Raw genomic sequence first — 22765 nt, 5'->3', positions numbered from 1 at the left:
AATTTGATCAGGATGCCCTTGAGTCCATCATCCAAGTCGTTGATAAAGATGTTGAATAAGACCGGGCCCAAGACAGAACCCTGTGGCACCCCACTAGTCACTCTTCTCCAGGATGAAGAGGAACCATTGATGAGCACCCTTCAATGGTTCCTATGGCCCTCGTTTCCTAAAAAGCATTTCTAAGATTCCTCAAATGGAGCTGAACTGAGTTCCCTGGTGCAGGATATGAGCTAGAAGCCCTGAAGCAGTAACAAGGGGGGGCGGTGTTATTGTATCGTGTCCCTTGACGAACTATGACAGCCTCCAGAGTGATTTGTGCAAGGGAAGGAAGCTTACAAATTGCATAATATGCAAACTGCATCTTGAATGACTAACAGACGCACTTCGCCTTAGCTATCCTACATTTCCCTAGCACAAGTAAATCATTAACACACTCACACAGTCCGCCTGAATGGCATTATATCATTAGAGCTGGAGAGGGACATTTCGTACATTCGCAACGGTGGATCTTCCATGCTTACGGGTTGTATCCAATGATGGCCCCACTCAGAACAGATCCACTGAAGTTAATGGGCAGGACTCACTTAGGTTCTTTGTTTCAATGGGCCTACTCTGAGTAGAACTTAGTTGGCTTGGTTTTTTAAACACAACATGATTGTGTTTTAAAATTAACATGATTGTGTTTTAAAATTATGCATCCACGACAATCCAAGTTCTGTGACAATCCCACTCCCCCCTAAAAAAATGCACTGCGTTTTTCACCCTGAATAAATCGAACCAATTTGCCCAGTTATGCTTATTTTCCACAATCTATTCTACCTAACTATATAAGGGATCATAGGGCTTGAAGCCTCCGCAAACTCTGGAAACTTTGTTCAGCAAGTCCCCTTTCGCCTTCTGAGATTTCTGCTGGCATGGCCTGCACTCTTTCAAGCAAATCGTATGTGTTACCGAAGCACTAGCCTGGTCACCGCAGGCAACAAGAAACTGCTGGCTGGTGAATGAGCTGGCTGGTGGAGCAGGGGCAGAACAAAAAATGCAATGGGCTGCTGCAGCATGGAAAGAGCTTTCTGCCCCTCCTCTGCCAGCCTGCCTCCCCATCAGGGCAGTAAAAAATATTGTGGGCTAGTAACTGTCGTGCGACTCTTTTACAAGGCCCCCAATTGGGCTAGAAACTTCCTTCTTCACTTTTTAAACCAGAAGCTCAAAAATTGAGCTTCTAAAGTGCCATGAAACTGTGCCACACAAACAGGCTAGGAAGCAAAGCCAAATGCATAAGCTACTACAGGCCTATGATAAAAAAGAGGTAGTGTGGCAATACGGGTTTCTTTTATATATATAGTGGTACCTCGGGTTGAGTACTTAATTCATTCTGGATGTCTGTTCTTAACCTGAAACTGTTCTTAACCTGAAGCACCACTTTAGCTAATGGGGCCTCTCGCTGCCACCGCGCCGCCGGAGCACGATTTCTGTTCTCATCCTGAAGCAAAGTTCTTAACCCGAGGTACTATTTCTGGGTGAGCGGAGTCTGTAACCTGAAGTGTATGTAACCCGAGGTACCACTTTACAATTTTCTGTTACAGTCATAAACAGCAGCAACTTTTAACACACCCTGGAGGTAATAGGTCACATTACCCATTTTCCTCTTTGAAATTGGAGGCAAACCTATACCAAGGCAGCAGGGTGCTGCACTTATGCCGCAGTCCCCAGTAGAGCGGCATGATCTGAAGGTGGAAGAGCAGTTTGGTACAGGAGTCCTGCCACGGACAGCAGAATCCCCCAGCTTTCTTCTTCCTCTAAGCCCCACCCCTGCACTGAGCAGTAAAACTGAACATGGCATGAGATGGCGCCACAGCACTGTGGAACTTCCCGGATGTTGCAAGGCAAGGCAAGCAAAGCAAAGCACAACACAGTCAGGAAATTCCAAAACGCATCAGAAGCCAGAGTGTTTTCCCTCTAGCAGTTCTGGAGGGTGGTTTCCCACCCCTGGGTTCTCCCAAGCAGCCCTGGTTGGGATGCTAATTAGTGAAAGACAACTGCTGAGGGGTCAGGGGGAGCTCCTTGCGGTCTCCCACGTTTACGATGCAAACAGTGCTTTCGAGAGAGGTGGTGTGGACGCTGACAACCACTTCCTCCGTGAGTAGGGTTGGTGCCAGCAGTTGTCCAGCTCAGGAACTGGCCTTGGGAGGGCCCCACATGCTGGTCAGACTCAGCCATGCTGCCATTCTCCACTTTCCCTGCAATGCGGGCCCCTGGATGCTTCTCAGCAGTGACGCTTTCGAACGGGGGCCAAGCGCCGCTCCCATCAACGGCAGGCGTTATCCATTTTTAAGCGACACAAAATGTAATGCTTAGGCCCACAGATCTATATATTTTACTGGTTCCATGGATCTGTGGGGTGGGTAGATTTCACAGGACTAATCCTACACCTGCCCTGGTTGGCGGATCATCAGCACCATGTGAACGGCCCCCTAAAGTCTGGAACCAGCTCTGTCCAGAAGTATCTGTGCCAGTCTGCATTTTTGGTGTGTCCTTTTTGATGTGTTCAGCAATGTGACCCAGTGTGCTGAGTTTCTGGAGATTAAAATACCACCAAGAACGCCCTGTCAGAACGGTCCGACACCTCACTGCAAGAAATGCTCTTAGTTTCAACATTATTCAACCTAAGTTCTCTTAGGTACAACATTATTATATGCCACAAGCTCAGCTTTCAGAAATGCATGACTAATGCACTGTCGCAAATCGGCCATCACAAGTTACTAGTCCTCCTGCCCAGAACACACCTACGTGGCATAATGCAACAAGCTAAATAAGAGGGCTGGTCTTCCTTGGCTTCCCAACCAGGCAGCCTGGAGGCAAATTCACTTTGGCAGGTGACCAGGAAAGTCTCAGAAATAAAAACACACCTTCCTGATCACCTGGGGCAAACGAACATTGCCTCCAGAAAAGTGTGAAATGAATGCATGAATATAGACACCACAGGATACAAACAGATACACACACACACACAATCTTCAAATATCTAAAGGGCTATGATATGGAGGATGGCGCAAGCTTGCTTTCTCCTGATCCTGAGACTAGGACCCGAACCAATGGGTTCATGTTACAAGACAGGAGATTCTGACTAAACATCAGAAGACCTTTCCAATGGCAAGAGCTGTTCGACAATAGGAAAGACTCCTAAGAGAGGTGGTGGACTCTCCTTCCTTTGAGGTTTTGAAGCAGAAGTTGGAAGGCCATCTGTCATGTATAATCTAGTTGAGATTCCTGTATTGCAGGGGGCTGGACTTAGATGAGCCTCACTGGCCCTTCCAACTCTATGATTCTATGAAAGTTTAAGGCCACTCTCTACAAGGTCTCCTCCAGAAGTTGAGACTCCAACTCCCATCATCCCCTACCACACTAATCATGCTAGCTGGGGCTGATGGGAGATGGAGTCCAACAACATTTAGAAGGCCCAAAGTCACACCCAGTGAGTTCCTTGGCCAAGTGGGGATTTGAACCACCATGGGCTTAGCCACCTCAGCTAGGCCAACAGTTTCCACTGCCATCCTCCAGGGCAAGGAAACTGGGCTGAAGAGAGTTGGAACTTGCTGAGATCATGAAAGAGGCAAGTCTTCCCTTGCTAATGATTGGTAATGTAGGATACCACCTCTTAGAAAGACAGAAAGCCAAGATCACATAACATCAGTCTTGAAAGACCTACACTGGCTCCCAGTACATTTCCAAGCACAATTCAAAGTGTTGGTGCTGACCTTTAAAGCGCTAAACGACCTTGGCCCAGTATATCTGAAGGAGCGTCTCCACCCCCATCGTTCTGCCCGGACACTGAGGTCCAGCGCTGAGGGCCTTCTGGTGGTTCTCTCACTGCGAGAAGCGAAGTTACAGGGAACCAGGCAGAGGGCCTTCTCAGTAGTGGTGCCCACCCTGTGGAACGCCCTCCCACCAGATGTCAAAGAAAAAACAACTATCTGACACTTAGAAGACAGCTGAAGGCAGCCCTGTTTAGGGAAGTTTTAAATGACTAATGTTTTAATGTATTTTTAATCTTCTGTTGGAAGCTGCCCAGAGTGACTGGGAAAGCCCAGCCAGATGGGCGGGGTACAAACAAGCAAACAAATTAAAAATAAAAGTAAAATAAAATCACAGACTAGGTAACTTTTGCGAGCTTATCTACAAGAATGCCTTAAAGCCCATGGCTCCTCTTCTAAAACACCAATTTTTTTCCTGAATGAAAACATAGATTCTCAGAGTATTGCATGCTTCATAATTGTTTCTAAATCAAAGCACAGATTCTCAAGACTTCTGCATCCTTTAAAACTATCTCTTTTTCCACTGAACAAAAGCATAGATTCTCAGAATGCTGTGTCCAGTAACAATATCTGCCCTTTGAAAATGTGAGCATGCCAACAAGCAGTGGCAACACACCCACACTGCGGAACTCCCTGCCTATTGACATCAGGCAGACGCCTTCTTAGGCACCTGCTGAAAACATTTTTGTTTAGGCAAGGCTATCCAAACCTGTAGAATACTGACATGCTTTTAATCTCTTTTTAGCTCATCATTGATTTTAACCATTTTAAAAATGTTTTAAATAGTTGTTTTTATCTGTTTTCCCCCCAATCATTGTGTTGCTTTATTCTTTCTGTAAACTGCTTTGAAGTTTTATTACGATCAAGTGGTATATAAATCTTGTTCAATAAATAAAACCTGGTCATAAGGTAAAATCGTGTTACCTCCACTACAGGATGTAAAAACATTTTTTCTTAATCACTGATGAAAGCAGTAACATCATTATTTCTAATCATCACCCAAGGAAGATCATCAGAGATTACTCCTTAGGTAACAGTGGCATGGTTATGGCTTCTGAGTATTTATAGCAATAACCATGTCATCATTACTTAAGCAGTAATCCCCATCATCACGGGTACCTAGAACAGTGACTAAACAGTCCCATGAACTTTAGCAACTTCAAATCGACTCTGCCTGCATCCTCATCTCGACATTCATGTATTGCCACAGCCCAAATGACCTCCAGATTCAGAGCCAGTGTAGTGGTTAGAGTGTGAGACTAAGATGTAGGAGAACCAGGGTTGCAATACCCACTTGGCCATGAAGCCCACTGGGTGGCTTTGGCCTGGCCACTGCCTCTTAGCCTAGCCGATCTCACAGAATTATTAGTGGATGCAGCACTCTGAGAATCTATGCTTTCCTATGGGGGGGGGGGAGTTTTAGAACAGGGACAATGGGCTTTAAGGCAGCTGTGTAAATAACTTCACAAATGTTACCTACTCTGTGATTTGATCTTATTTTTATTTTTACTAGCTTTGTAAGAGCTGAGCAAGTTCTAGCTCTCCTCAGCCCAGTTTGTTCACCCTGAAGGATGGCAGTGGGAGCTATTGGCCTAACAGGGGTGGCTAAGCCAGCGGTGTAGTGGCTAGTGTCTCACTAGGACCTGGGTTCAAAACCCCACTTGGCCATGAATCTCCCTGGGTGATACTTTGGGCCAATTGCCAACTCTCTGCCTAATCTACCTGCTGATTTTGATAGGGTTGCTTGGTTCTCTCTCTCTCTCTCTATACACACACACACACACATATATATATATATACACACACACACACATATATATACACACACACACACATATTTGCTTTCGTAGATTTTCACGGGTATAGGAATGCAGGTTTTGGTGTCTTCGGGTGTCTTCCCGTGTAAGAGTCGGGGTGTCTGTGCGACGTTTCGACGAGGTCTCACTCGTCATCTTCAGGCTGGTGCTTTCGGCTTCTTGTTACTGGAACAGAGCAGAGTCTGGTGTTTGAGTTCCTATAAATACTGTTGAGGGGTGTGGTGTATAGCCTCCAACGTTCTGGGCAGAGAGGAAGTTCCTAGATTAGTGTGCCTTTTCTTCTTTTGTTCCTTAATTACTTGATTACAAGTAATTAAGGAACAAAAGAAGTAATTAATTACAAGTAATTAAGGAACAAAAATTAATTACAAGTAATTATTGATTACAAGTAATTAAGGAACAAAAGAAGAAAAGGCACACTAATCTAGGAACTTCCTCTCTGCCCAGAACGTTGGAGGCTATACACCACACCCCTCAACAGTATTTATAGGAACTCAAACACCAGACTCTGCTCTGTTCCAGTAACAAGAAGCCGAAAGCACCAGCCTGAAGATGACGAGTGAGACCTCGTCGAAACGTCGCACAGACACCCCGACTCTTACACGGGAAGACACCCGAAGACACCAAAACCTGCACACACACACATATATATATAATGCTTTTAGTTGTCGCTGTACGCCACCGTGGAGAAAGGAGAACTTAACAATACATAAATAACTTTGGCCCATTAATTTCAATGGTTTATTCTGGGTAGGAATTGCTGAATACAAAGTGTTTACTGCTTTAAAGTCTGTTTTTATTGCTATGTTTAAATGAATATTTTATACTGTTTTATGCTGAAAACCATCAAGTGACAAGGTACATCGTCACACACATCCATAAAAGGGAACAGTGCTAAAGTAACAGGCCCTCACGTCTCTCCTCAACAGCTAAACTGAAGTGCATCTATATGTACCCTAACTCTGTACAGAAGCAACTGCTCCAAGATGCAGTTTAAGACCTGCAGGGTTTTGTCCTGGGCCTGTTGTTGTTCAATGTCTTTATAGACGATTTGGATGAAGTAATAGAGCGGGCAATTATCAAATCTGCAAATGACACCAAACTGGGAGAGAGCGCTAATGTCACAGAAGACACAATAGGGATTCAAAATTACGTTAACAGATTGGAGAACTCACAAAATGAATTTCAATAGGGACAAATGCAAAATTCTGCACTTAGGTTGAAAGAACCAGCTGCACAAATATAAGATGGGGAACACCTGGATTCAGCGGCGGAACTAGCTGCTCAGGCACCCGGAGCGGTGCACATGCCGTGCACCTGGGGGTCAGGGCGAGCCACCCAGGGGGGCAATCGGCATGGCAATCGGCGCCCATTGGAGGCAATCGGCGTGGTGATCAGCACCCAGGGGGGCGATAAGCACAGTGATCAGCGCCCATTGGGTGTGATTGGCGTCCAGGGGGACGATTGGCGCCCATTGGGGGCGATCAGTGCGGTGATCGGCGCACTTTGGGGGAGATTGGCACCCAGGGAGGCAACTGGTGCAGCGACTGGTGCCCAGGGGGGTGGGGCAGCGATCCGCCCAGGGGGGATTTTGTCCCCTCCCCATGGATGACACCTGGGGTGGCCCGCCCCCACCGTCCCCCCTTCCTACGCCCCTGCCTGAATTGTCAATAGTACATGTGAAAAGTATCTAGGGGTCGTAGTAGACCACAAGCTGAGCATGAGTCAACAGTGTGATGCAGCAGCAAAAAAAAGCTAATGCACGCCCAGGCTGCAGCAGCAGCAGTATAGTGTCCGGATCAAGGGAAGTAATTGTACCGCTCTATTCTGCCTTGGTCAGACCACACCTGGAGTAGTGTGTTCAGTGACAAGCTGGAACGTGTGCACAGGAGGGCGACCAAGATGACCAAGGGTCTGGAAAACAAAGCCTTATGAGGTATGGTTGAAGGAGCTGGGGATGTTTAGCCTGGAAAAGAGGAGACTGGCTGGAGATATGATAGCCATCTTCAAATATCTTAAGAGCTGTCACATGAAGGATGGAGCAAGCTTGTTTTCTCCTACTCTGGAGGGTAGGTCTCGAAGCAATGTCTTCAAGTTACAAAAAAGGAGATTCCATCTAAACATCAGGAAGAACTTTCTGACAGTAAGAGCTGTTTTGACACTGGAGCTGACTTCCTCAGGAGGTGGTGGACTACCTCTCTTTGGAGGTTTTAAAGCAGAAGTTGGATGGCCATATGTCTTGGATGCTTTGGTTAAGATTCCTGCATTACAGAGAGTTGGACTAGATGACCCTCAGTGTCCCTTTCCAACTCTACAATTCTATGAAACGTGAGTTCACTCATGCCAGGACGAAGGCTCAGTCTGGCAACCTGCAATTTAGGTACTAAAGGAAAAGACACAAGTCGTGTCACCTCAAGGCAAAAAGAAAAACAGATTATTTTGCAAGGTGCCAGCTAGCAAGATTCACTTAGATTTAATGTACAGTGGTACCTCGCAAGACGAATGCCTCGCAAGACAAAAAACTAGCAAGACGAAAGGGTTTTTTGTTTTTTGAGCTGCTTCGCAAGACGATTTTCCCTATGGGCTTGCTTCGCAAGACGGAAATGTCTTGCAAGTTTGTTTCCTTTTTCTTAACGCCGTTAATACAGTTGCGACTTGACTTCGAGGAGCAACTCATAGAACGCGGTGTGGTAGCCTTTTTTGAGGTTTTTAAAGACTTCGGTGATTTTTGAAGCTTTTCCAAAACTTTCCCGACACCGTGCTTCGCAAGACAAAAAAAATCGCAAGACGACAAAACTCGCGGAACGAATTAATTTCGTCTTGCGAGGCACCACTGTACTGGGTGTTGCAAAGGTGGCTAAGCTGGTTTGATTAGAACAAATCAGATCATTTTTTTTAAAAAAACTGTCCTGCTACTCCCTTCCGCCCCAACAAGACAGCAGGAGCACCTTTCTATTACACTTTTACAAGAGAGACCAGAAGCTAAGGGGCAAATAACTAAATAATTAACCCAAGAGTGAAGGCAGGCCACAATCTCTTTCCTGATCCCTCTCCAAGTATAAAGTTATATTCAAGTTAGGCAACTAAGGCTGCAATTGTAAAACACTCTTACTAGGGAGCAGTGTCATTATACACAGTGAGTGAGACTTACTTTCAAGGTAAACAAGACACTCCCTTATCTAGCCACCTCCTACACCCTCAGCTGCAACCACAAATTTCAGTACTGCCTTTCACCCACTTGCAGGTTCTCCTATCTACTTTTCTGTTTCTTTTTCCCCACGTAAAGAAATACATTTGGAGCAAGCCAGCCAGATGCCAATTTCTACCTTAAAGAGCATCAACCTGATTACATTGGTTGGGGGGAAATACCTTCTACAACCAGCACTGCAGAACCCTGGAGAGTATATGCACACATGTGCACACAAACCCTTCTTCCCCTAGATTAGTGGTTTTCAGCAAGTGGGATTCAGCTGATGACCAGATTGCACCTAAAATGGGTTGCACCAACAGTATTGTCCTCCCCTTTTCCTTCTCTAAAGTACCGTATTATAAGCGGGGAGACAGAGGAAGAAGAAAGGAGAACCAAAGACAAGAGGGAAACAGAGAGGGTAGGACAAAGGTGGATGTGCTAAAAAGTTAAGAGATGATATGTTGCAAGGCAATGGCCCACAATCAAGATTTCCACCCTAAGAGATCCAAGCTTCAACTTGCCTTCATTTAAGCTCTAAGCTCCACATTGCAGCCATCGTCTATTACTCTAGAGAGAGAATTCTACCTGCTAAGCAACTCCATGGTCTCAAGCTGTACAGAGGTGACAGGCAGGCAGGCAGGCACTCTGGCGATCGAGCAAGCAGCACCTTCCTTTCTTGTGATGACAACCCGGGCAATGATCCCTGCACAGATTACCAGCAATCCCAGTTGTCCACGTGACAAGCTTTCACAGTCATTAAGTCTGGCAAATCAGATAGAAAATGGGCAGCACTTGCATACTGTGGAGCAACAAAGCAATCTCTGGCAAGTTACCTTTGCACCATCATTAGTCACCATACAGCTGAAACCACAAAAAGCTACTTCAAGAGACCACACAACTGTTGGTTCTGTTTAATGGGGAAACAAAACTGCCTGCTATTTAAAAACTTTCCAGCTCTCATTTTAAGAAATCTAGAATTCCTGATGCCTCATTTGAATGCAGTGAGACAGACTTTATCTTTAAGCTCATTATTATTGTTGTTATGAGTGTGTGGGTGTGCCAGACCCCTCTAATCCCTGGATCCAGCAAATGTTAAAATCTAATTGTTATAAGAAAAAAACCTGCTCCTTTTCTGTTATGGGGCACCCAAGAATCCTTATGTAGGTTTTCTATCGGTAGGAGAAAATAACAGAGGCCAACCAGAGAATACTGAGAAGCAAAGCAGCTAGCAAGCCTGATCTTTATTAACTGCTGCAACAGGGTGCTCACTCACCAGATGCAGGGGGGGAGGAGGAACCCGGAACAATGGTGTGCAAGCCCATTATAAAGACTTTTGAAATTGCCCACCCTGGAGCCCAAGACCACCCCCCAATACATCATACATACATCACAAAAGGGGCCATCTACAGCAGAATCCTGACTGGAAGAAACCTGTTGATGAGTTTACTTTGAGAGCCTGGCCATTCTTTTGTGATGATAAATACTTAATTCCTGAGTCCAGGTCACAGGCTCACCCTATTCATACCCAAATGTGCCCTTAAGGCAGGATTTGTGAGCACAGAGACAATGGGGAGGCTTTTCCCATTTCCATCCAAACAGCAGAGGAATATTTGAGGTCACGGGGAGAGTCGAAAAGACTTCAGGATTATTTTCCTGTACTGTTTCAGACATGTGGTTTATATATTTATATATGTATTTGCCTGGTACATTTATTTTATATCTTAGACCTATAATTCTCAAAACATGAATCAATCCTTCTGGATCCAGCACAGATTCAACTGCTGGAATAGCTAGGCCAGCCTGGTAAAGGTAAAGGTACCTCTGACCATTAGGTCCAGTCGCGGACACTCTGGGGTTGCGGAGCTCATCTCGCTCTATTGGCCAAGGGAGCCGGTGTTTGTCTGCAGACAGCTTCCGGATCATGTGGCCAGCATGACTAAGCCACTTCTGGTGAACCGGAGCAGTGCACGGAAACGCCGTTTACCTTCCTGCCGGAGCGGTACCTATTTATCTACTTGCACTTTGATGTGCTTTCTAACTGCTAGGTGGGCAGGAGCTGGGTCCGAACAATGGGAGCTCACTCCGTCACGGGGATTCGAACCACCGACCTTCCAATCAGCAAGCCCTAGGTTCAGTGGTTTAGACCACAGCGCCACCCGCGTCCTGGTAATGGCCCACTAAAGGTAACTGCTTAAGGGAACAAAGGCAGTGGCTCTGTACCAGAGGGCTAATAGTTGGGCATCCCTCCCTGGTTAATTAGAAAGACAAAAAGCCACAGCTGAAGCTGGATGCAAAAGTGGTAGGCTGGAGAAGCAGAGAGAAACAGGTCTGATTTCTGCTGGAATCCAGGGCTGTGGCTATGGGAGAAGCAAGACCATCTTGGGGAGTTAATGCTGTGAACCTCTCCATTGCAGATTCAGGTTGTACATGTGTTTAAATAAACCATATATCACTAATGCACCACTGCCTCTGCTGTGCCTCTTTCCAAAGCAAACACGAACCCTGGGTAGGCATCTGGAATCCCTGAAATTTCACACTGCTCAGAGACTGGGGTAGCATGCAACACTATCATTATCATCATCATCAACAACAACGACATCACTATTAATGTTATAGGAAGCTGTCTTATACTGAGTCAAGCCATTGGTCCATCTAGCTCAGTGCTGCACTGACTGGAAGTGTCTCTCCAGATTTCAGATAGGTGAAATTCTCAACCCTTCCCGGAGATGAGATAGATCAGGGGTGTCCAAACTTTTTTCAAAGAGGGCCAGATTTAATGAAGTGCTGATCGGATCAGCTGAGAAGCGGCTTAGCGGCTTAGAAAAAGGGGGGGAGGGGAAAAAACCAGCAGGAACTCGCAAGACATTGTCGTCTTGCGAAGCAAGCCCATAGGAAATTCGTTTTACGAAGCACCTCCAAAACGGAAAACTCTTTCGTCTAGCGAGTTTTCCGTCTTGCGAGGCATTCATCTTGCGAGGCACCACTGTACTTTATACAGTTTAGATAGCCTGCTACTGATTTGCCTGCTCACTTATTTTTCAGAAGGCTGTTGTTAGATATACTGCTTTAGATATGCTGCTTTATAGTTGCACCCCCCAAAAAAGAGGTAATAACTGATGTTATTGCACTCCAGATTGACAGGACGATACTGTGTAAAAGTTGACACTGCTGCTTAGTAAGTATGCATTACGTGACCAGTGTCCTACATTCACTGCTTATTACTATTAACTTTTAATTGTTTTGCTATATAAGGCTATTATGTTGTACACTGACACACACTGTTCGTTATGTTCTAGGTTCTGGGCCACCTTGTGATCTTTTGACAAAGGGTACTGCGGGGTGCTGCAGGGGGAACCAACTTTTCTCCAATGCTATTTAACACCTATTGGACCAACCACTCAGAGCAGTCATTAGGAGATTTATTTATTTTTTTGGCGAGGTGCCAGAAATATGCTGATGACATCCAGTTCTATTTCTGGGCAACATCTGAATCAGGAGAGGCTGTGCATGACCTGAACTGGGGCTTGTCTGCAGGGAAGAGCTGGGTGGTGGAGGCTCTGTGGGTAACTGGTTTCCCAGATTTGGAAGTTTGCGTATCCTGAATGGGTATGTAGTTTGGGTGGGGGCGTCCTCCTAGATTCAGCGTTGTCACTTGGGACACACATTGTCTCAAACAGCAAGGAGCACATATTGCCACCTATGGTTAGTATGCCTATCCTGGATGGGGATAGCCTGACCACTATGATACATACATTGGCACCTTGCAATTAGATTCTCATAATGAGCTCTATATGGGGCTACCATTGAGGCTTGGAAACTTCAGCTGGTGCAAACTGCAGCAGCTAGGATACTGACCTGGAGCCTCTTGTAATGCATATGTGTTGAAAGAACCAGTGTTGAAAGAACTGCACAGACTGCCTGTTAGCCTATTGAGCAATCCAATATTTTGTTATGAACAAATAAAGCTTTGAACAACTTGGGACCAGATTACCTAAAGGACAGGCTTCCCTGATACCGGCTGAGTAGATCACAAAGATAATCAGAGGCCTTGCGAAGCCATGACCTACAGAGACATCTGGCAGAAGCATGTAAGCAGGGCCTTCTTTGTGGTGGTCCCTTACTTCTGGAATGCCTTCCTCTCCATTCTTCAAGAGGCACAAACTATTGGATGCCTTCATTGTTTAGTAAGAACATAAGAACTTCCTGCACCAGGCTATTGGCCCATCTAATCCTGCATCCTGCTCTCACCAGATGCCTCTAGGAAACCTACAAGCAGGATTCAAGCACAAGAAGCAATCTAACCATAGAGCCAGAACATAACCATCATAGCTGGTAACCGTTGATAGTCCTAACCTCCATGAATTTGCCCAATTCTTTTAAAAAGCTATCCAAGTTAGTGGGCATCCATAGCTGAACTATGTGCTGTGTGAAGAAGCCCTTTCTTTTATCTGTTCTGTATCTCCCAACATTCAGCTTCACTGGATGTCTGTGAGGTCTAGTGTTATAAGAGAAGAAAACCCGATTTAATTGCTTGACATTTCCCTGTAACTTTTCTGCCATAGGACTTTGCAATTTGGTTTCTCTATCTTATATTGTTTTAAATATGCTTTCTTTCTTTTTTTTACAAAACATTTACAAACCGCTCTGAGAGATCTTTTAATATAAATGGTACAGAAATATTAAAAATAAAATAAAATACCACCTCTCTCAGTGTTTGGACAGGATCTTGTTGCACAGACATCCCTGTTAACAAAGGGCAAAGATCTTCAGATGTTCAGGAGATGATTCCCAGGGTTCCTTTCCTACCGTCAGAAAGTTATGGGAGTTCTGACAATGGGCAACCTCTGGCACACATGCACAAATGTAGCTTAGCGGCCAGCAGATGGCATAGATTTACGTGAGTCAATTCAGTGCCTCTGGCTTCATACCTGAATTCTTTGGTGCTGCCTAGGGCCGGAGATGCAGACAAGCTGCGCGTCTTGGCCCGCCCACGCATGGAGTTGGCGCAGCTCCGCTCCTCGTCGGCCCGACATGAGGAGCATTGGTAGCAGGTGGAGTCTGAGCTGGCATTGTCCCCGCCAGGGCTGAAGGCTTCTGGCTCCATCTCCATCCTCAGAAAATAACTTTCCTGGGAAGAAAAAAAGCAGGGTTCAGGTGAATGTTAGGTTTCAAAACCAATGACAGGTCAAGACGCACAGAATAGCTACTTTGCTGGATGGAAGCCCAAGGACCAGCTAACCCAGCATTCAGTTTCGTAGCAAGAGTCTTTCTCAAACACATGGATCCAGCCCTTGATTGGGTACCCAGAGATATGCTGCCTCCAGGATGCATCCAACATTAGTCCCACTTGGAGTAGACGCACTGAAATTTGCAACAAGGACTAACTTAGGTCCAGTGATTTCAGATGGGTCCGCTCTGAGCACAGCCACCTGTACTAATCATGCCACGAACACATCATATTAGAATACAGTGGTACCTTGGGTTAAGAACTTAATTCATTCCAGAGGTCCATTCTTAACCTGAAACGGTTCTTAACGCGAGGTGCGCTTTCACTAATGGGGCCTCCTGTTACCGCTGCACCACTGGCACATGATTTCCGTTCTTATCCTGGGGCAAAGTTCTCAACCTGGAGCAACCACTTCCTGGTTAGCGGAGTTTGTAACCCATAGAATCATAGAGTTGGAAGAGACCACAAGGGCCATCGAGTCCAACCCCCTGCCAAGCATCTGTAACCTGAAGTGTCTGTAACCCGAGGTACCACTGTATAGTTTTGTATCCTCCATGAGGCCTTAAGGCACTGCTGGGTAAACCTTCAGTCTAGGGGTTGAATGTGGCCCTCCAGGCATCTCCATCTGGCCCTCAGGACTCTTCCCCGGCCACACCCCTCACTGGCTCAGCTCAAGTGCTTTTGCTTGGCTGTGTCATCGAACTCTGATAATGTTTCTTCTTGCTCGCCTGGCTGGATAGAGCTCTGCCTGCTGTCAAATCATCTCCCTCCCTTCACCGCATCCCTTCTCACCCCAATGCAACTTGAGCGCAACCGGATTCATATCAATTACATTTTTTATTACAGCTTTGTATACATTTCAGCCCTTGCTTCACCAAACACAGCCCTGAGTTTCCTAAAACAGTTTATGAGAAAAGGGTACAAGGCGTTCCTGATGCCTTCTGAGCTGGTTGGCCAATTTACATATTTTTTGTGTGTGAAAGCAAGCCTCCCTCTGGTTTTCTGGGTCTCTCTCTCGTTATAGGGATGCTGTGCCTGGCTGGATGTTACACAAGGAGGGTAACGATTCACACCTTCGCTAGGTCGCCTGCCTATATATACACACAAGAGGCCTACTGGATCAGGCCAAAGGCCCATCCAGTGCAGCATCCTGTTCTCAAAGAAGTGGCCAGCGCGATGCTTCTGGGAAACACGCAAGCAGGACTTGAGCACAACAGCCACCATCTCCAGTTGAGATTCCCTACAACTGGTATGCAAAGGGATAGTGCCTCTGACCATGGAGGCAGAACATGTCCCTCTTCTCCTTAAGGAGATGCCAAAGTGGTGCAATGGTTAGTGTGCTGGACTATGACTTGGTAGGCCAGGGTTCAAATGCCCACTCAGCCATGAGGCTCTCTGTGTGACCTTGAGCCAGTCGCTGCCTCTCGGCCTACCCTACCTGGCCCACAGGGTTGTTGTGGGGATAAAATGGGGAGAGGGAGCACCATGTATGTTAAGCTGTTTGGAGGAAAAGGTGGGTTATAAATAAAGTAATAACTAAGGCTGAGTGTTGCCGGGAGTGTTGGCGCATGTATGGCTTAAGATATTTTCTTCTTCTTCTTTAATCTCTATGGGGCACCAGTGCACTTCAGCTAAAATGCAGAGAATTCATTGCCTCCTAGCCTGTATCTTCTCGTTTCCAAGCGACTCTCCTTCGAGTCTTCATTTTAAAAGGCATTACTTGGGTCAAGCTCTTGAAATGGGGAAGTGGATACAAAAATCTACAATGTGTAATAAAAAAGGGGTGGAGGCAGTGGAAATTCTGACTATTAAAAGAGCACATGGATTTCGGTCTCGGCTATAAGCCTTCTGAAACTGTCAGACCACACACAGGTGCTAGCCTCATTGAGATTGGCGCATTTCAAGCTTTTAAAGCATTTCTGCCATTTTATTTAACCAACTGACCTCCTTCTGATTGGTCCCTCTCCAATACAGACTGAGAAGTACTGTACAGCCTTATGAATACTTTGAAAAAGGAAAAGGCAGCAGCAGCCAAGGTATGTTTAAATGCAAGCAAAACCGTGCTACGCCTGAGTGGAATATATTGCATTATGTTAGCAGGTGAGGCAAAAGTATTATTATTTCAATGTTTGCTCCTCCTCTTCTTCTTCTGCTTCTTCGTCATCACACAGCTTAACCATGAAGTGATTCCAGCTCATGTCAGCAGTTCTGTAATGGCTTGTTTCATCCTCATAATTTGTGAAATAACTATCGTGGGCTTCTTAAAAACAACAAATAGGCGCTCTGTGCTACTTGCGCAAAATATATTGAGCCAGTGGCCTTTTGAAGCTACAAATTATGGTAAGAAAACACACACACACCGTATGTAAATCACAATAAAATGAAGCCACTCCAGTGGGTTAAAGCTTTTCTTTAGTGTCAACTTTGCAACAAGAGCACATATTCTGCGTTGCCAGGAGTGAGAATGTTTGTGGCTCTCCAGATGTTCTTGTGGCCCTCCAGATACTAGGGGTTTTTTTGGGGGGGTTGGGGAAGTGTTGACTATAGTTCCATGGCTTAAAAAACCCCAAAAAACCAATACAATAAAAATGTATTGGCACAGTGACATTTTTATCCAATGATAGTAGATCTATTGACATTAACAGACATGGCTAACTTGGGTCCATTAATTTCAATGGGTCTACTGCTGCAAGTAGATGTTAGTTGGCTACAGCTCAAAGAAATCAAAGGAGAAAGGAAGGTGGTACATGTACAAAAATTAAACCAGGGAAAGCTAATCAAATTTTAACCACACCTTATAGCAGAGGTCACCAGCCCAGCATCCACAAAGGCTTTCACTGGTGCCTCAAACTCTGAGCTTTCATTTTTTAAAAAGTCTCCAGCTCTGCTAGAAAGCAAGTTATGGGGCAAAAAGTGCAGGTACTTTCTAAGAGATTTCTGTGAAATGAGAGTAAGTGAAGTGTGGACACCTTGTATATTTATCCTGTTACTGAGAAACACTTCCTGTTCCTAGATTGCTTTTTAATCCTTGATATTTAGTTTTTATGTTGGAAGCCACCCAGAGTGCCTTGGGCAACCCAGTCAGGTGGGTGGAGTATAAATTATTATTATTATTATTATTATTATTATTATTATTATTAGCAACAGCCTGTGTGTGTGTGTCTGCAAGTAAAATCAGCAGTTTGTGACCCCCACAAGGAAGACTTGCAGGACATAGCTGTCTTCCCATGGTAAACAAAAGGCTATTGGGAATGGCTATCTCTCTAATGTTTATGTTTTGCCACCTGCTACAGCAGGCATGTTGTGACTGGGGCTCCTAGCACATGCTCAAACTTCAAAATGTGCCCACTGGTCCAAAAAGGTTGGTGAGCCCTGCCTTATGGGTTAATCTGTTACTTCACAGGGTCATCAAAACAAAGCAGCCCCCAAACCAAGAAAAAGGGCTCCAAGTCCACTTGTAGGACAAGAAAGAGAGGCCCCACTGGTCCTCTCCTAACCAGACCCTCCAAGTGTCCCTATTTTCCCTGATTTAGAGAAGCCGTCCCAGTTTATTATTTGATCCCAGAATGTACCACTTTCCCTTAATATGTCCCTATTTTCATTGGAGAAATGTTGGAGGATATGGAGTTATCCAACCCCAGAGCTGTCTGAAGGCTATCCTGCATAGGGAAGGTTTTTAAAAATGTTTTATGTTTTTATGTATGTAGGAAGCTGCCCACAGTTGCTGGGGCAACCCAATAAGATGTGTGGGATATAAATAGTAAAATTATCATTATGGAATGGGACACCCCTATATTAACTGGAGAAACGTTGGAGGGTATGTTGTTAACTCAGAGAGCACCTGCCGGGGGTTCCGCTGAGGACAGGCATCCCTGCTGCAAAGTCAATAAAGGCTTCTTTTTTATTTGTCCCTTAAAGAGGCGTATCATGTTAATTTTTCTGAGACTGCCAAAAAACAAACTCTGGTGTACCAGGCGCTGATCAGATGTGACTGAACCATGACTCCCATAATTTCTGACTGCTGAGCATGCTGGCGGGAGTTGATGGATGCTGGGAGTCATGCAACATCTGGAGGGCCACAGATGTTCCTCATCCCTGTCTGGTAAAGAGTCTAATGAAGTAGTTCTCTGATGGCTATATATTGGAAATGGCTTTATGCTCAAGTGGAGAGGTGATCACCTCCAAATTCTGCTTTTCATACTTCTGCAATGTATTTTGGAAAGTTGTTGCTCACTATGCATTTGGACATTTCTGCGGATACCATAACGAACTTTTGCATGATGGTTCCCAAGTTCAAGGAGCAGGCAACATCTGAGGGGAAAGCCTTGAAAAGTTTCAGGCTATGATGTCAGGTAGGACATCATACAAATGTGGCCAGAATTATACATATAATTATATGAAGCCTAGCCAGCTTTCAGAGTAGCCTTCAACCCAATACTGCATTACACAGGAGTACTGCAGAAGCACTGGGGCGATGCTGCACCCAAGTAGACTAGCTCCCTGATGCTACAAGGGGGTCATGCCACTTTGTAAACGAAGGACAAGAATGCAGGCATTGACAGCTCTTTGCCAAGTGCAATTTGTACAGCAGTTTGTAGGACCAACAACCTAAAGAGGGCTTATTTTACTGTTCTACAGGACTTTGTGGAAGAAAGAGGGCTTCCTACCCTACTAAAAGAAACTTTATGCAGAAGCTTCACTCTACAGAATGCTTTACAGAATAGCAAATAAAAACCCAGGGGGGCGGGGAGAAAACAAACAGGTGCTGCCTGGAAAAACAACAAAGTGAGCCATTAAGGAAACCCATATGTTGCTGAACTACAAGTACCATGCATGGTGGGGCCGATGGGAGCAATGTCTGGAGGGCCAAATGTTCCCAACATCTGGGTTAGAGTATAAGACTATACTCAGAAAGTCTTGCGTTCAAATCCCCACTGAGTCTCAAAGCTCACTGAAGTGACCTAAGGTCAGTCATTGTGCCTTCCTTAGCCTAACTTAACTCACAGAGTTCCTGTGAGGATAAAAGGGAGAGGGAGAGAAGTATTATTTGGGCTACCCTGAGTTCCTTGAAGGTAGGGTGTGATAGAAATACAATAAATATAGAAGCGTTAAGAAATAGGTCATTTTTCTCCCTCAGTAATTTCACTTGATGAGCGAAGATGTTCAGGTTATGCCTGCAGAGTGGAGGTCACATAATATACTTACTATAGCACCACATAGAGGCTTCAAAATATTTCTGACAGCCATTTTCTCATGCCATCATTAATTGGCCAGAAGAACTAGATTACCCTGTACGACGTCGGCCTGTACATTACACAATTAAGAACTCACCATAACTCATATAACACAAGAGGACAGTGGGGCATTCAGAAAGCAGAACAAGAAAGCGCTTTATCTCGCTCTTAGTCTCCCTTTTTGCAAATAAAATGTTTTATTCAGTAGTTAACACACTACTTCTCAGGAACCCAAACATTTTCCCTTTTCAGCACACAGAATATGAGAATGCGAGCTAAAATACACTTTTTTATTTTATTCTTTCCATGTCTCTCTCTCTCTCTATCACAGTAATTTAGCTTAAACCACACTTTCAAGACTTCACTACATTTGACCTTACACTGAGAGCGAGCTGAAATAAACACAACATTGAGGTCACCTGTAACATTTCAGCAAAGGCGGAACTTGATCTCAGGTCCTCAGGGGAGGCTGCTCCATGAGGGCAAATGGGGCACTGCCTCACCAGCCTCAATCTGCCCTCAGCCAGTCCTCACCTGCCTGTCTTCTTATAATCAGTCAGACAGTGGTTCTGTTTGCCGTTAACTCCGGCGCCACCTACTGTTGGTCTCCCTGCCTACTGCCCTACCAGACCCAATGGGCACCAGACACCACTGCTGGTCTTAAAGAACTAAAGTAAAGTTTTGGATTTGCTGGACCATGCTATTTGTATATTCCAAATGCACGACAGAAACAATTTTTCTGAATGCATTGCAGACTCAAAATTTCCTGTTCCTGCTGCCAGTTTACTGAACTCTTACATAAGAGATAAGAAACAGGAAACATTGCTGTCAATAGTCCAGAAAACACAAGACCTAGGTTTCAGGCTGCCCTTCCTCAAATTAAGTAACTTCCCAAAATGTGTTCCAGTGTTGTTGTCTTAAGAGCATCAGGGCTTCTAAATTCATGTAACCACTGATGTTTTGCAAACTTTAGAAGCCAGAATGGTGCAAAGGAGAAAAGGGTTGGTTCTCCTATTTGAAGATGAAGTGTGACTCCCAAAGTCCACTTAGTGATCTCAAAAGCAAGTCAGTGGCTCTGTTTGAACATCTTATCACATCTTGGTTAGAAATGGATATAATTTATAGAGTTAGAATAGTTTTGCTAACAATGGTTTGATGTAATGTCTGAATTGGCAAAGTAGTCAAAGTACTATGTCTGGAGTTAGTTATACAATAGAAGGTGTGCTCTGAGGATGAAAATCAAATGAGCAGTATGCAGGCAAAACCATGGTTTGGGCTGCCCAACAGGCAAGCCACCCTTGAAATAAATTCAGTTTGCTCCACAGGCTGTAAATATGTTTATCAAAGGAGTAACCACACAAACCTAGCACAAACCATGGTTTTCAATTCTGGTTTACTATCTGATCACAAACAATGTTTGCCTGTTCAGACATCATGCCGAACCATCACTAGGTTTCCTTAACCATGGTTTGGCTTAATATCTGAAAAGAACCCCAACCCAGTTTGCTTGTAACTCAAAATCCAACTATGGCTTACCATGCATGAGCAAGCGTACTAGCGCACAGGGAGAAAATCACGACCATACTGCCAGAAGCTAAACAATGGTTTGATTTAACCATGTTTTGTCCACACCTAGGCTCATGATTTGTTTTTTCCAAACGAACCATGAGCAATAAGCCAATAATGAATTTTGGATACATCTGTGGGTTTGTTTAGACATTTAATGCAACCAACCAACCAAACATTATTATGCCATTACCAAGGAGGACAGGTCTGAACACTTGTGAAATGCTGATAATTTGTCACCATTTTTACTTTGCCTTTCTGTAAAACTTGCACCCTTGTCAAAATGAAAAAAATCTGACAAATTTCCATCTTTGAACTGACATTTACCAACAAAAACTGATGTATTTTGTCACAAGACCCTACTGCTTTTGCAGACAACAAGAAAACAGTTCTTCAACTTATCAAGCCCTCTATGGGCACAGCCAACAGATGTCAGGAATGGAAAAAAATCAAGAGCCAAAAAGTTGGGAAAAGAAACTGAGCTGACTAGAAAACATAGTTAAATACAGTTGTGTGGCTCTTTTCCACTTCTCTTGATTTATGTAACAATGAAAAATCCACCCAATAGTGCCAAAAGTTAAATTTAGATAAAACTCAAGTTTCTTCAACATCCAAGTTCATCCCTCAGCTCCACTCCATCTTCAAATCCCCATCCCAAACTGTCTAGAAGTTCCCACCTGCACCCACATATCCTGCGGTGTAAGATCTCTCCCCATTTTCTTTTTCTCCTTATTCTGTCATACTCCCTGTCAGTGTTCATCATTTGTTGCTTATCTCGTTTCCCCCTTCTAATCCCTCATGGTCCTCCAGCCCCATACCCCCATTTTCTCTCTCACCAACCCCATGACTTTTCTTCATCCCTGCCCCCTCTTGCCCCTTACACCCACTTCTCTCGCACCCTGCCACCTTTCCTCTCATCCCCTCCTAATTCACACACACCCACTCTCCTGCCCCATACTTCCATTTTCCTTTCTCTCGCTCACTAGCCCCTCACTACTCCAGCCCTATACCTCTGCTACACTCACCAACCCTCCTGCCCCATATCCCACTACATTCACCAGCCCCTCCTGTCCCATACTCCCCACATCCGACCCCCTCCTGCCCCATACCCCCAACACCCTACACTCATCCTGCCCCATACTCCCACACTCACCAGCCCCTCCTGCCTCATAACGCCCCCACCCCCACCTGCCCCATATCCCCACACGCTCACCAGTGCCTCCTGTCATTTACTTTCTCATCAGCCCTTCTTGCCCCATACCCCCACCCCACCCCTCCAGCCCCATATCCTCCCAGACTAACTAGCCTCTCCTGCCCCATACTCCCACTCACCACCCGCTCCTACCCCATACCCCCCACACCCCACTCCACCCCTCATGCCCCATATCCTCCCAGACTAACCAGCCTCTCCTGCCCCACGGCCCCCCATCCCACCCTTCCTGCCCCATACCCCCCACCCACTCCTGCCCCATATCCCGCACTCACCAGCCCCTCCTGCCCCATGCCGCTTTCCTTTCTCACTCTCCAGCCCCTCCTGCCCCACAGCCCCATTTCTGCCTGCGCCGGCCCCTCCCCTTCTCCTCCTGCCTTTCTTGCCTCACCTCCATGCCCCCTTCCCCTCCTCTTGCACCTTCCTCACAGAGCTCCCCCCCCGCCCCCTCTCGAGTGGGGCGCCCCCTCCTCCTCCGAACCCTGCCCTCCGGCCCCGCCCCCTCCGCCTCCCGTCACTCACTTTCTCACTCGCGCGCCAAGCGGCCCCGCCTCCGCCTCCTCCTCAGGTGCGCGAGGCCAACCCCCGCTCCCCGGCCTCAGAGGCCTGCCGCCGGCCGGCAACTCCTCCAGCCCAGCGAGCGTGGCCAAGAGCGGCAACGACGGCGGCAGCGGCAACCCCCGCCAGGCACCTCCTCCATCCTCCTCGG

The 22765-nt window shown here is 45.8% G+C and overlaps 1 protein-coding gene across 4 annotated transcripts in view; it reads right to left on the bottom strand.

Moving 5' to 3' along the window:
* Positions 1 to 22711, bottom strand: part of NADK (NAD kinase) — a 48790-nt gene extending 26079 nt beyond the window's left edge. Inside the window, exons 1-2 of one of the 4 annotated variants that reach the window (XM_082230238.1) lie at positions 22579 to 22711; positions 13748 to 13947 (exon numbers count right to left, since the gene is read on the bottom strand). In XM_082230238.1, the coding sequence (XP_082086364.1) occupies positions 13748 to 13929 (182 nt within the window). In that variant the 5' untranslated portion in view covers positions 13930 to 13947; positions 22579 to 22711. Of the gene's footprint in view, positions 1 to 9404; positions 9552 to 13747; positions 13948 to 22331; positions 22368 to 22447; positions 22471 to 22578 lie in introns of those variants that run through there. The other 3 variants (XM_082230237.1, XM_082230236.1, XM_082230239.1) reach the window with 3 other exon arrangements.
* Between the last annotated feature and the right edge of the window lie 54 nt (positions 22712 to 22765).

Source organism: Podarcis vaucheri (genome assembly GCF_965113315.1).
Source record: "Podarcis vaucheri genome assembly, chromosome: 7".
In the NCBI taxonomy this organism is placed as follows: domain Eukaryota; kingdom Metazoa; phylum Chordata; class Lepidosauria; order Squamata; family Lacertidae; genus Podarcis; species Podarcis vaucheri.
This window is presented reverse-complemented; position numbering and strand designations above follow the sequence as displayed.